Here is a 15,469-nt window from a genome sequence, read left to right as displayed (position 1 = left end):
ATGTTGGTAGGTACCAATATAAAAGAATGCATATTTCTTTTCACAATCAATATTTATAAAACGCAATAATACCTTCTAAATAGCGAATCAAAGTGGCATTTTTCCATAGATTTCCCAGAGAGTATTATTTCATGAAACCAATCGTTGAACGCGTCCTGATCGGCGATGGTATCAGTGAAGAGGTGCTTGTCTCCGTCCGCCTCCCATCTCTTAATCTTGTTACCGGTGGGGTCCTTCGTCCACATGGTCAGAAAGGGCCAGAAGAGGAAGCAGTTCACCTTCTCACCGGGGATCCCGCAGGCTCTCTCCAGGATCTCCATGTGGTCACGCAGCTGATGGAGGCCACCTCTTTTATTGCTTTTGATAGCATTCGGATTGCTCGTGATGCGCCCTGGTGCCGGTTCGTCACATGTCGATTTAACTTCTATCAGTGAGATGTAGTATTTTCCTGAAATTATTAAATAATATAAGAGAGATCATAATTATTTTGAATCTCAATAATGCTGGCGAATTAGATGTTGCCAAAACGGACTAGAACCATCCTTTTCTTTAAATTACTTTGTAATGGTAATGAATACATCATTCATATGCTGTAAAAATAACAATTTAAATATCTCCATGTATTTAAATATAGGATTATGAAATTTGTTTTTCGTCTCCTGAACATTTGGTCTATTCGACAAACCGATTTTCACCTTGGAACCCAATCACCAAATAGTTCCAGCTACGCCACTGCTTACTGATATTATTCCAGCGAATGAATAAATTACTCTCTTAGGATTATATTAATACAAGTGACAAATAAGTAAAAAAAATAGTTAGGAACAGTTTTTAAATTATCACATGGGTAAACACAGTTTTACACAATTGTATTGTTATTGCTTGATAGCATTGAAACAAGTATTATAGCAAATGATATCAATACACCTGCGAATCGCCCATGCTGCCATCATAGAATTATTTACGGGCTCTAATGTACAAGAGCTTACATGCAACTCTTTTGCTGGGCAAAGTGACATAACTAACGGGTAAGCTATTCTACATTAGAGCCTTTGAAATAGGATTCAAAGATGATTCTATACGTTTTGTATGAAAAAAAAAAGTAATAAAATTGGATTACACTCCATGAACTCCTTTGTAAAAAATATTATTAATTTCATAGCAACCTATGTAATTGAAATATTTTGGCATTTGACATAATATGAAGCGCCTAGTTTCAAAAGCCCCTAAAACGGTTTTTGAAAATTTTTGACTTAGATATGTATTTAGATAGATATTTTTGTTACTTAATACCAAAAATTCAATTAAAAAAAACACCAAAAACCGTCAATACGTATGATCAAAAATTAGGGTAAATTTCAAAACCCGCTTAAATGGTTGGGTGTGATTTTCAAATACCCCTAAAATGGAAAGCCAAAATACTCTTTAGAATGTAACAAATTAAAAAATAAATTAATAAAGTTTAAACAGATTTAATAGATATGATTTTTTCTCATTTTTCTCAAAACTACCTAAAATCGCTTTTCTCATTTTTCTCGGAACTACCTAAAATCGTTTTAGGGGCTTTTGAAACTAGGCGCTTCATAAGTGAAACATTAATAATCATCAAGATATAGTATCTATATTATATTGATTTCTTGTTAATGCATCATTTGAGAACAATCTCAGTTACAGAATGTTGAAAATAGTTACTATGTACATATTATAGAATTTAGAACTATATACTTACGTAATATTCAATTTGAAGTTAGTTTACTCAACTTGGTCAATGATGCATTCGTAATCCTTTAATCCTAAGCTATTTAATAATTTAATAATCATTTACAACAGATATCAAATTAAATTACCTTCAAATATATTAAACACCACAAAGTCATGTTCTCTCATGATTAACTTGCCGTCTCGTTCGTTTCTCTGCGACCTGCCCGCGTAGCAGGCCCCCTGGAAACACACCTGCCAAAGCGGCCCGCTTACATCTTTGGGGCACTTCAACCCGCGCAGTCTCGCGTATGTGTCCTCCTCGGCTTTGGAAGCCTGGGCCTCACCCAGGGGTACAAAAGTGTGGGGGATAGTGTAGTTAGCTGTCGACACATCACCAGAGGGTTGAGGAAACTCTCTGGCCATATAGCTGGAAATAAAAAATAAGAAAATTAATATCAAATATCATCAATGAAATTAAATAACATCACCTGTGGATCAATTCTATACACAAGGCGGCTATCGGCGGCTATCAACGATAGTTTATCATATTTATGTATTGAGGTGTTAATTGTTACAATAAGTTAACCGTCACCGATATATTAATTTCAATTTCATAAACTGAATCTTATACAATCGAACTTGGTTATTACGAGGAAGATGGGACCGGCTGAATTTGCTCGTTATATCAGAGAATAGGTATTTTTAAATGAGCGGCCACATAACACAAAAAGTCGAAAAAAATGTTAAAACCATCGTAAAAATCCCCGAAATTAGCATGGCATTCATAAACTACATAAAGTGTAATGAACGCTGGTAGGTACCTACTGACTTCACAAACCTTGGATTTTTTACTTATTTCAACCATATGCGTGGATGCTTTTTCAATATTGTCGGCGAAAACACCAATTGGGTAGGTACTTAGACACTTAACTACCTAGTGTCATAAACGTAATGCGATCCCAGCGGCATCATGTCTGGTCAGATTTTATTGCTTAGGGTCCAAATGTTTTTAAACGATTGACACATTAACAGTTTTAAGAAAAATTTTGACCATATTTTAGCTTGGTACAGCCGATAAGTAGCTCTTTACAAAAGTGAATAAATATATGGAGAAAATCATCAACTAAAATATCAACGAATGTTTCCTTGTTATATCTGAGATCTCGCTATATCCGTGATCGCATTAACCGAGTTCGATTGTATATTTAAATATAATGTAGGATATAGCTATCTTATAAAGGACGGCAAATTGAAGAATGCACGCAAAATATGTTTACAAAATTATACATCTAGGTACCTATATTTCTATGTAAGGCGTAAAACCCACTTAACGCAGCGAGTGGAGCACTCGCGCAAAATTTCACAAGTGGCGCGTAAATCATCGAAAATACAACGTAATCGACTAACAACGATTTGACAACGCATTGTGCCCGCCCGCCACATGATTCACCGTTGTTTGGCTTCTCAGCGGGACGAAAATACAACGTAGCGCATTCATTGAACACGGCAAGCAAAATCACGCTCTGGAAACGTCGTCGATAGACGGGCGAGTAGGCATTATTTAATAACAGTGAACTCATTGTTTAGTTGCTGCGTGTCCGATATTTCGCTGGTATAATGATGTCATCGTGAATATTAATTACAAGCCCCGAGAAATTTTATAATATTTTTATTGCTTTGTTATGACAGACGCTGATTATAATAATTATTTTGTGCTCCTTGAGCCCCTTATTACATAGGTGAAGGGTAATGCGCGGGTGGGAGAGGGTCTACTTCGTAGAGAGCGTACCGAGCGCCGCGTTGGTGGGCTTTATGCCCTAGGCTGAATAGACTACGTTGTATTTTCGTTAATTCGTGCCGCTGAGAAGCCACACAACGGTAACTCATTGGGCGGGCGGGCACAATGCGTCGTCAAATCCAGTGTGCGCTGCCGTATTTGATTACGTTGTATTTTCGATGATTCACATAGAATATGCGCGAGCGCCCCGCAAGCCCGCTTTAGTGGACTTTATGCCTTATGCCTAAGAGTTCAAAATCTTTCATCTATGGCTAATGCAATATAGCTATGCCTTACTTAATGCTTTACTGAAATTATTAAGTCAATGTTTATATCAATCATTAATGAAATAAATAATAGGCATAAAAAAGTTTCCTAATACAAGTAATAAAAAGATAACAGTTAGTCAACTGATATGCGTACCTATGCTGAAATTTTTATTATGAGTTGAATGACAGTTACCAATAACACAACAGATATTTTTCCAATATATCAATAAATAATAATATAATTTTGTAGGCTGTAGGAAACTATTACAAAATAATAATATAATAATTACATATCCGGCATTAGTACAGGTAAATTGCTACACCACTTGCAAGCAAATAATTAGGTACTAATATGCAAGAGTTAGGTAAATATAGTGGGTATTGTTATAAATTATAATTAAAAGACGTTTTCTTCTTCTTCGGCCATACCGCCCATTAGTTGGAGCATATGGACACTACGCGGCGCCCCGAAGAATCCCTGTCGCTCGCCAGTCTTCTTGCTTCGTTCCAGGTCAAACCAGCATCCCGTAGCTCCGCCGTATACACTCTATAGTTAGTATTTAGCCGGACGCCGGAATCCGGTCGGCTTGAAGAACAGGCAAGCCAGGTTGAGGTTCTCTTCTGGCATCCACAGCACGTGGCCGAGCCAGATCCAACGTCGCCTCTTCACTCTCAGCGTGATGAGAGGCTGCGTGGTGCGTTCTCGTATCTCCTCGTTGCTCCTAAAGTCATACCCAGTATCCATCGCAAACATCTGTCTTCGAAGCTCAGTATACGGTTGCTCGGAGCCTTCGTAAGGTGCCATGATTCGCTATCGTAAAGCAGCACCGTCAGAATGCAAGCGTCGAATAGGCGGCATTTGGTTCTGACCGAGTACCTACAATCGTGAGTCCCAAACGTTCCGCATCGAGTTGAATGTTGCTCCAGCCATTCCCATTCGGATAGCGACTCTTTCTGCAAAATGCCATCTTCCGTGATGTGTACCCCCAGGTAGGTACTTGAAGCTGTCAACGCTCTCGATGTTTTGTCCGTCGCTAATCAGAGTGAAATCTGGACCAGGAATATTGTGTAGTGCAAACCAGTTGGTCTCTAGATGGGACTCAACTTCGCAAAAATCTGAAGAACCTAAATAAAAAAATATCTACAACAATTAGAATAAGAAGAAGAATAGGTACATTGAATAAAAAGAAGAAATTTCACAGATATCTGCTAAGCATTCTTTAAATGTTTCCATATTATACCTAGCACACTACTTCCAAATAGGGTAAACCTTGGGTAAACCCGATAAATTATCTGATGTTCAGTAGGTACCTAAATAAACAACCACATATTGTGAAAGAACAGAAACAGTTTAATGGAAAAATATAAGAAAGTATTATGTACTTATCTCATTATAACTATTGTAAATTTATATACTTACAGTAATATTTTTTTATAATATAATAAATCGCAGTTATCTTATCATTATAAATGTTGTAAAAACATATTTTTGTGTGTGGTAAGATAACACTGGTATATAACAATGCATTGTTGGAACCGCGCACAATTCTACGAATTTAATTTATTTTTAATTTATCAGAACACATTTTTTTAATTACGAAGAATAGGTAGGTAGGTATGTTTATTTTTAAACTCCGATTACGAGTTTTATCGATAGGTAAATCAATGTTTTGGTTGGCATAATAAAATAGCATTGTCAAAATATATGTGAGAATATGACAGTCACCGGCGATTATGTAGGTACATTTCGCCGAATAGGTATTGTTTACAATTAATTTATTTATATTCTGAATAAATATACCAACAACATTGAAGATGATGTTGAACTGTTTTATTGATGTAATAAATAATTATTATGTTTATTTAGTGAGCAATGAATGCGGTTTGGGTTTTAGAGTATACTGTTTATTTTGATCGAAACTCTTTTTGAAATGCTGGTTTTTTTGCGGTCAGTAAAATGAGAGAAAATACCAACGCTTATCGGCAGACAGTACGGGAACTATAATTATTAAACGACAACAAAACCAATCATATACAATATATTTATTATACACACATATAATATGATGATTGAATACGTATTGAGACAAAAAACGTCATATTATTATATTTGTTGACTGATTTTATTCAAACCTCCGATGTGACAATTCAGTCAAAACTATTTTCCTTTTTATTATTCCATGTCCCATTAGACTTTATAGTTAATTAGTAAGTACAGATATTGTTTTTCAATTTGTGCATGAGTCAGAGTATGGACCTAATAGTTTGAGCAAAATAATGGCGAACATCCATTTCTCGTAAAAACAAAATCTGTCAATACACTCCACTCTGTGGAGGCCCATATTATCTTCAGGATCGGACATGGTCAAAAAACATTAATTAGTACAAAAATATTTGAAAATGGGCGACACTTTGAGCTCTGTCCAGACAACATAATCACGAAATTTACCACCAAAAACTTGACAAAATATTAAACAATGAAACAACACAAGAACATTAGAATCTGGCGAATACAACAATAAAATTATCGCAAAGACGCAATCAACTTTATGCAATTATCTCTACAGAACCACTTTGTACGGAAAAACAAAGGCATGTTTGGTAATAAATTAATTTAAAAAAATGTCAAACGTCTCATTTTAATTATTAAGACCGTCATACCAAGGTTCACTAGTCAGGCCGCGGCACGAAGCTATGAATTTCGATCGTAGTACCTACTAGTCATTGGTCATACTTCGAATGCAATATTGTTTGAAAAAAGCGACAATTGTTTCATATTGAAATATATTTTAATACCAACGTTCATCAAATTGAACGAATATGCAATCGACAATCTTTATTTAATGCGAACTTTTTACAGCATTGCATTCTAAGATAAGCAATAACTAGCACTACTATCATAATTTACAATTCAGTGAATAATCTAATAATTTTATGACTGATTTAAAATGTTTCGAGGCCCCATCTTAATTAAAACTTCTGACGAATCGATTGCGTCATCTCCGTCAAATAAAATCGCCGCTGGTCCCACACCACACTATATTATTTTGCTCCCATAGAAACCAGTTCCTGTAGTGTTATAAAATTATAATCTTATTCAAAGTGCCAATGTGTTCAAAATGTGTTCATTTAAATTTAAGTAAGTAAGTACATAAATGTGTAATATGGTACATGTTTACAGATATGTCCAAAAGCTGTATTCGTTACTACATATTTTATTTCAACTACAGAATAATAAATTTTGTTATTATTTTATGTCAACAATCTTCAGATAACTTACCTGTCAAACGAAAGACGTACCCACTCGTGACTAAATAAACAATTGAACCATTGGCAAACATTAAACGTGAGTCGTTTATTACGTGCCCATCGTTTTAACCATGATTGATTTTGTATTACCTGTTATCCGGTATAGTAGATAGATAATATAATAAAATTATCATATTCTCATTGTTTGTAATTAATTTAGATTTGCCCAGAGCTGGAAATTGAACCCGAACCGAACCCGGGAACCCTGAAAACCTCTTATTTATTTTGAAACCGGAACAGAGAACATAACTATTGATTCCGAATCTTAAGACCCTGAGCCGGACCCGTTTATGATTGTCGGAGTTTCCGAGGTTTCATTGTTTCATTGTTTCTTAAATAATGTTAATGTTGTACCTATACGTTTTTTTAAATTTCTTTTCATCATCGCTTAAGGCTATACTTCAGCTGGGGCATGGTCTAAAACGATCATGACTACGCGATGCGAAGATTGTGCAAACGTGCGTGCAGAACAAAACATAATTTGTCATAAAAATTCAACATACGTCCATTTAATGTTATGTTTATTATTCTATTAGTAATAATAATATATTCATTGACATGTTTTCTTTTTCAAGTAAATGAATGACGTTTTTTAGTCATCTTTACACGATTTAAGAATTAATTCCCCCGTCGCCATCACAAAACAAATTGACATGTTCACAGCTCGACTTTCGCTCTCCGATTGCCAGCGAGTCCGAAATTTCGTCGCACCTATAGTTGAAAATTATTTGCCGTTTCACTGAAGTACCTATGCTCTTAATCATACTGTAACTAATTATTCCAAAATGTGAACTGAAATACCTAACGGGTGTGGAGTAACTGGCAACCAGTCTAAAGTGTGGAAAAATATGGGATAAACTTACTTGTATCCACTCTTATTCACGTCTATCTAAAAAAAACTTACCGATTATTAGAAGTAGGTATTAGAAGAGATCTTTAAATTATTAATTGACTCGTTTGTGTGGGCGATTTAGTGTAAGTAATGATAAGGTTGATGTTATCCTTATAATTAATATAAGACAAAATTCAGAACATTTCAAACTTTCTTAGAATTTAAACATGAGTCACATAAAATTGAAAACAAGTAGCTTTATTGTTACCTACAATAAACCAAAAGCACAGGTATGTACGGAATGTATGGAATTACATACGTTTTGATTATGACGAGATGACGCGACGTCGGTAGTGCTTACATTTTTTTAATTCGCGAATACCGCGAAGCAGTGTTGCCAGCTGTCATTCACAATAATATGCCAGATATGGTAAGAAAATAAGCCAGATAGCAGAATAAAATGCTAGATTTTTTTGAAAATTGAGAGTGTTTACAAACTATCATTTCAAAAAAATGTGTCACAATTTTAAACATCGCGTTTACAAGAAATATCGTAAAATAAGTATTAGCATTTTACAACTAATATAGTAAATAGGTCATAAGAATTAAAATTAATATGTACAGCTCAGGACGGCACTACTGTTTTGCGAAACTGGGATAGTTTATTGAACAGAGTGGTGGAATTCTACAGTTCGCTCTATAATGACGAAAATGGAAAAAATGCGACTAGTTCAAACCATCTGAGGAACGATGATGAGGAAAACTGTCTTCTTGAAGTCACTACCTACGAGGTAGAGCATGCAATACGAGGCATGAAAAATGGAAAAGCTCCAGGAGAAGATGGGCTTACGATCGACATTCTCAAGAGAGCCGGACAGACCGTGAACGAAGTGCTAGCACGGCTGTTCACAACCTGCCTGCGCGAAGAAAATGTCCCAGAGGCATGGAAAAGTGCCTCGATCATCATCCTCCATAAAAAGGGAGATCAGGAAGACCTGAAAATTATCGGCTAATCAGCTTATTGCCAATTCTGTACAAAGTCTTTACAAAAATACTCTCCAACCGCCTAGAAACTGCTCTAGATGAGAATCAACCGAGAGAGCAAGCTGGGTTCAGAAGAGGCTATAGCACGATGGACCACATCCAAGTCGTCAAAGAAGTTATAGAACGGTATCAAGAATACAGACTGCCACTATACATTGGTTTCATTGATTATGAGAAGGTATTTGATACAATAAAAAAATCTTCTATTATAGACGACCTTAGAAACCAAGGAATTTCCAGATGCTGCATAAACATATTGAACAGTATATACAGTGATGCCACAGCATGCGTGAAACTCCACACACGGTCGTGTAAATTATCCATTAACAAATGTGTCCGGCAAGGTGATACCATTTCACCTAAACTATTCACCGCTACTCTTGAGGAAATATTTAGGAAACTTGATTTGGAGGAAAAAGGTGTTCCAATTAATGGGGAGCACCTCAGTCACCTGCGCTTTGCAGATGATATAGTTATACTTTCACAAGACCCGAAAGACCTCCAAGGTAGAATGCAAGAACTCGCGGATGTCAGTCAAACGGTCGGCCTAAAGATTAAACGTCTCAAAGACAAAAGTGATGAGGAACCGTTTTTCGGACCCTGCGATTATCTGTATTTCTTGCACCCAACTCGAGCAAGTCAGCAGCTACGTCTATCTCGGACAGCAGGTGTCCATAGACGGAAGCATGCACAATGAAATTGCTCGAAGAACAAAGCTGGGATGGAGTGCTTTCGGACGTCTGAATAGTATCTTCAAAAGTGACCTACCATTGTGTCTTAAGCGTAGGGTGTTCGACCAATGTGTGTTACCCGTGCTCACGTATGGCTGCGAGGCGTGGACCCTCAACACGAGAGATGTCCAAAGGCTAAGAGTCGCACAGCGAGGCATGGAGAGGTGTATGTTGGGCATCACGCGAAAGGACCGTAAGAGAAACGAATGGGTTAGGAAGCAGACAGGAGTACGCGATATAATAGACGTTGCCAAACAGCTGAAATGGAGATGGGCAGGGCACATTACGCGCCGAAAGGACGGCCGCTGGACAAATGCCGTCATCCAGTGGTACCCAAGGGGCACAAAACGGCCACAGGGTCACCCTAAAAGCCGCTGGATTGACGAACTGGTAAAGTTCGGCGGAAATACGTGGCAGCGAACGACACAGGATCGAGAGAGTTGGAAGAAGCTTGGGGAGGCCTTCATCCGGCAGTGGATTGACCCCGGCTGATGATAATAATGTACAGCTCAGAAATTTAGTCGTCATTTTGTATGTAACAATTATAATAATATTATGTTTGTCGTAATTTATCTGCTGCAACGCAGCGCGAGACACACACAGTATCAAGTCTATATCTGTCTGCATATTGAACACACTGAACGCATTGAGCGCATCGACAAGAATGTTGACAGGTGACGTTGCCACCTGAGAAAATCTGGTGCAATATTCCAGCTTTAATATTAAAGTTAGAATATTACTCAAACGCAAATTCAAATTACGAATCAAATTACGCAAACAATTTAAAACTTCTCATAATGCGGTGTCTAAAATGCGAGGTTTAGCGCCATACGCTCATGACCCCCACAAAGAGGGGGCTGACAGGGCTCTATCCTGGGGGCCCGGGCTCATGGCGGATCGACCAGATAGATAAGTGAGATAAATACACATCACAAATTTTGCTTTAATAGGAAAAAAATCGCCTGCGTATTTTAATTCAATATTATTCATATATGTAATATTAAAACATGTGATTGTGCGATCGAATTAATAATTGTGTTTCCATAATTCAAGTGGATGTAGGTATTAAAAAATCCAAAAAATATACTAAATACTCTTAATTTTACCGTGAATGCCATTTTCAAAACGCTACTGTTGGGGGGGGTCGCCAAATATCCTAGCCGCTTCAGCATATGGGGGCCATACATACGCTAGGTAGATGAATATTTTGCAAGCTAGACGCCTATTCAAAAATGCTATAACTGTTAAGGGGGGACATGCTCGTCGAAGGTCAAAATTGAGTTTTTATTGTATATTCAAACCATGATCCTGGACACTCCTTAAACGTTGTAGATGATCTATTTATATAATTTTGAAGCCTTATTATCCTTTATAGTTATTTTAAACATTTGATGACTGCATGAAGTATTTTTGTTACATAAAATAGTATTCTTTTAAACCTCTCGCTCTAATGTTTTAGAATATAGTCATATTTCGGTACATAACTGTGCAGTGGTGTTAAGATTTTTTACATTTATTAATTTTTAAACGCATTTATAAAACCATTAGCATAATTTATTACGAGATAATTTTTGTAAAATATTCACGATAAAAAATTATATTGATAATCTCTGTGATCCCAAATTTGACAAGAATTAGGCATTTTATTATTCAAAAAATCGGCAAGATTAACACATTTCAAGATGATTCTAAAGATATTTATTATAAGCTATGTCTTTGACCATTCAAGTGTGATAAACATCTTATGAATAATGATTGCTTTATAATAATTATTGACCTAAGAATAAGGTAGTGTTTTTTTGAAATACGCCATTTCTTTTGTCATTCCCTAGTAGTTAAGCTACAACATACGGCCGTAGCCATAAAATGACAAACTATAATTGAAGTAGGGAGTAAAATGATATTAACGCGCGTGTTTGAACATGTACTGTTTAAAAAAAAATAAAAAAAAAATTGGTTAGGTCCTTGTTCAAACACGCGCGTTAACATAATTTTACTCCCTACTTTAATTATAGTTTGTCATTTTATGGCTACGGCCGTATGTTGTAGCTTAACTACTAGGGAATGACAAAAGAAATGGCGTATTTCAAAAAAACACTACCTTCTTCTTAGGTCAATAATTATTATAAAGCAATCATTATTCATAAGATTTTTATCACACTTGAATGGTCAAAAACATAGCGTATAATAAATATCTTTAAAATCATCTTCAAATGTGTTAATCTTGCCGATTTTTTGAATAATAAAATGCCTAATTCTTGTCAAATTTGGGATCACAGAGATTATCAAAATAATTTTTTATCGTGAATATTTTACAAAAATTATCTCGTAATAAATTATACTAATGGTTTTATAAATGCGTTAAAAAATTAATAAATGTAAAAAAACCTTAACACCACTGCACAGTTCTGTACCGAAATATGACTATATTCTAAAACATTAGAGCGAGAGGTTTAAAAGAATACTATTTTATGTAACAAAAATACTTCATGCAGTCATCAAATGTTTAAAATAACTATAAAGGATAATAAGGCTTCAAAATTATATAAATAGATTATCTACAACGTTTAAGGAGTGTCCAGGATCATGGTTTGAAAATACAATAAAAACTCAATTTTGACCTTCGACGAGCATGTCCCCCCTTAAGAAAAATGCTAAATTGGCAACGCTGCTGTAAAGGTTTTATATTATCATTATCTAACATTTTCATCATGTTGGTTTTCGGCAACCAAACAGGTAAATTTGAATTAAAAATAATACATATTATTTACAATATTTACGATTTGAAAGGTCAGTAATTTACATGAGTCATTGACAACCAACAAGTATGTTAAGTTGTAGTTGCTTTAAAATTTAAAATAATATTCGGTGACAGAGTTATCGAACAACCAGCAGAAAAATATGGTGCTTGAAGGCAGTAGGCACAAAACTGGTATTGAGATTACATAACAGTAAAAATTATGATTGTTATAGGCAACGTTCTAGTTTGTTGTTCTATCTAAAAATCTAGTTCAGGGTTGGCAAACCTTTTTACGTACGACTGCCAAAATTTCCCAAATATTATTTTTCAACTGTCATGAAAAAAATCATTTCAAGAATCCAGAGTGATATTCTAGATATCACTCAAAGAACATAGCACACATTATAGCTTTAGCACTTTTTCAATTACGCCATACATTTCGGTCGGTCAAAAATTCTGAAACTGTCTGCCAGAATTACTACTACAAGCTCCACCAAGTTTTTGTTTGTGGGTAGAAATGTTTTTCTTTGTAACGTTATTACTTAGTTTGGTTCATTGCGCACAAATTGACACCAGTATTGCATCGATAAGATGAGGCAATTTTTTTTTTTTTTTAGAATTATTAATAACCATGTCCTTGCTTTTTCGTACAAGGTGGTTGTTAGTAATTTTAAACAATCACAAACACCCAGGCTTTGATAAAAAACACATAAATGTTTTTGTCATGACCGGTAATCGAACCCAAAACTCTCGGGTGGAAGGCCAGCGCCTTACAAGATGAAGCATTCTCTCGCTACAGTGGACTAAAGCATTGTAAATCGATCAAAATCAGATATTCGCGGCGCGGCTTTCCCCGCCGCCTGATAAGGTTAATGCGAAAATATTATATGTGACGCATAAAGCCTAAGGACCGACCTATGCAATTATATATTATTTGCATTAAACGTAATGCTTATTCTTGAAGAATTTGCTTGCCATTGTTAATACAATGCGATCTGCAATTAATTTATTATTGTTATAGGTATTTTTTTCACTTCAAAATAAAACATTCACGTGCTATACAAAACTATCTCGCGTGCCACCAGTGGCGTAGGTTCGCCACCGGGAATAAGGCTTTGTATAATTGCATATTACTACACAATAGTATATTATTACAACAATGGATCTTGAGTAACAACATACCAAAAACACTCGCACATGATGAGTTACGGTAGCCATCTTTAATGGTTAAAAATATCGAAAAAATTATAAAGAAAATAAAAAAAATATATGTATCGTAGGTATCAGTAACGGTTAACGAATTTTACGGAAGGAATCGTAATATCTGTCATCAACATAGATGTAAGTATTAAATGTCATCAAGGTATGGGTTTCCGAGATTTCACAAAATGCCCATAGGGTTCCGCTAACGAAAAAATGTTAAAAATCACTGCGCTGGACCAAGAAAAAATATTAAAAAAAAAACAAAGTGATTCCTACATGCTTAAATTATTTTATACGTATGTACAATAATTCCACGTTATCCACACAAGGTCAAATAAAATTACCGGCTTGTCGATCAAGTACCTATTCAAACAATATAGTCGACGTGGTGATGTGATGAATGTGATGAATGATGATAATTGATAATATATAATATCAGACACGGGGAGAACGGTATTGGTATTAATGTTTTAGCATTGAATTTACATTTTTTTACCTGAGTAAACAGTTGTAATGAATAGATGGGTGTATCTAATCTCTCGGCAGTGTATAATAGACAATAATAAAAAATAATAGGTATTTATATTGATATGTTACTTATACACAATAGGTAACACACAGTGACGTCCCTAGACAAAATGCCGCTCCTAGGCAGTGGCAAAATGCCGCCACATTCTTATTTATACAGTAATTTTTACCATCCTTTCATGACTTCAATATCTAAGAAATGTGTTGTATGGATACATAACTAACAGGATATCATATACCACTAAATCTAATTTAAATGCTATGCCATCTCTGGTTCAATAGACAATATTGCGAGTCTACGGTTTCAGATAGGAACATTTAAAAATACACTTGACAACTTCCAAAACTCGTGAGTGACTGGAAAATATATTTGGATAAATTTTAAATTAGGTATGCACGTTTCATTGCTGTTGGTGACGTCCAAGGACAACGGAAGTAAACTAGACATCGCGAACCCGACAAAAAACATAAAGTCCTGTTAAAACTTTTATAGTAAGTACCTACCTACATAATTAATACATTTTGTTTCAACAAGTGAGTTGAATTTTTTAATGGAAAGATATTTCCGTTACTACTAGCGGAAAAATATGAAGCTTGCAATTTGAGACATTTTTTTGATAATTTACAATTTCAACTGTACTAATTAATAAATACGTATCTGAAAACATTTAAAAGATTTTTTTTACGTCAAAGATAAACTTACAATTGTAAAAAAATGTAATAATATGTGAATTTGTTGCAGGGTCCCATATTATTATTACCATTGGCGGCTTAATCCGGAAAAACCTAGCAGGTCAATTTTGAATATATTATTTTAATTTGCCTTTTCGTTGTATACTGAAAAGACGTATTGCAAATTGACTTTTTATACATTATAGAATAAGTGCTAGAAATTGTTATAGGTCGGTACCTACTAACCCTTCAAAAAATGTCCGTTTTTCATAACGCCAACCCATCGTTAACCGAAATTGCACACAACGCGTTATAATTTTTTGTAAATCAGGTCCACTTTTCTTTCTTTGCTTTTTGAAAAATCATCAATCACACGATTATAAAAATTGTCTATTTTTCCCACATATTTTTTTTTCAATACTGAGCATTGCAAGAGCGGTCAGTCTATCCTGGCCCTATTGCGTAGAAAGGTTTTTATTCTTTTGAGAGTGGAAAAACATCTTTCACTTTCAACTGTTGTCATTGGTATGACGCAAATAAATTGGAGAACTTTGATCGACTCGGAAAATGTTTCGTTGAAATTATTGCTGAGTAAAAAATGTAGAAGAGAAACTGCACTAATAGCGCTATGCAAATCATCTCGTTGATAAAACACCAATAATT

The 15,469-nt window shown here is 35.2% G+C and overlaps 1 protein-coding gene across 1 annotated transcript in view; it reads right to left on the bottom strand.

The window, feature by feature from the left end:
• Window positions 1-15,469, bottom strand: part of LOC147075801 (uncharacterized) — a 51,706-nt gene that overhangs the window by 9,377 nt on the left and 26,860 nt on the right. Inside the window, exons 2-3 of the mRNA XM_085942110.1 lie at window positions 1,848-2,128; window positions 73-448 (exon numbers count right to left, since the gene is read on the bottom strand). Coding sequence (XP_085798236.1) covers window positions 73-448; window positions 1,848-2,128 — 657 coding nt within the window. The remainder of the gene's footprint in view (window positions 1-72; window positions 449-1,847; window positions 2,129-15,469) is intronic.

Source organism: Rhyacophila brunnea, unplaced genomic scaffold (genome assembly GCF_057557595.1).
Source record: "Rhyacophila brunnea isolate RB1 unplaced genomic scaffold, BYU_Rbru_1.0 scaffold_14, whole genome shotgun sequence".
Taxonomy (NCBI): Eukaryota; Metazoa; Arthropoda; class Insecta; order Trichoptera; family Rhyacophilidae; genus Rhyacophila; species Rhyacophila brunnea.
This window is presented reverse-complemented; position numbering and strand designations above follow the sequence as displayed.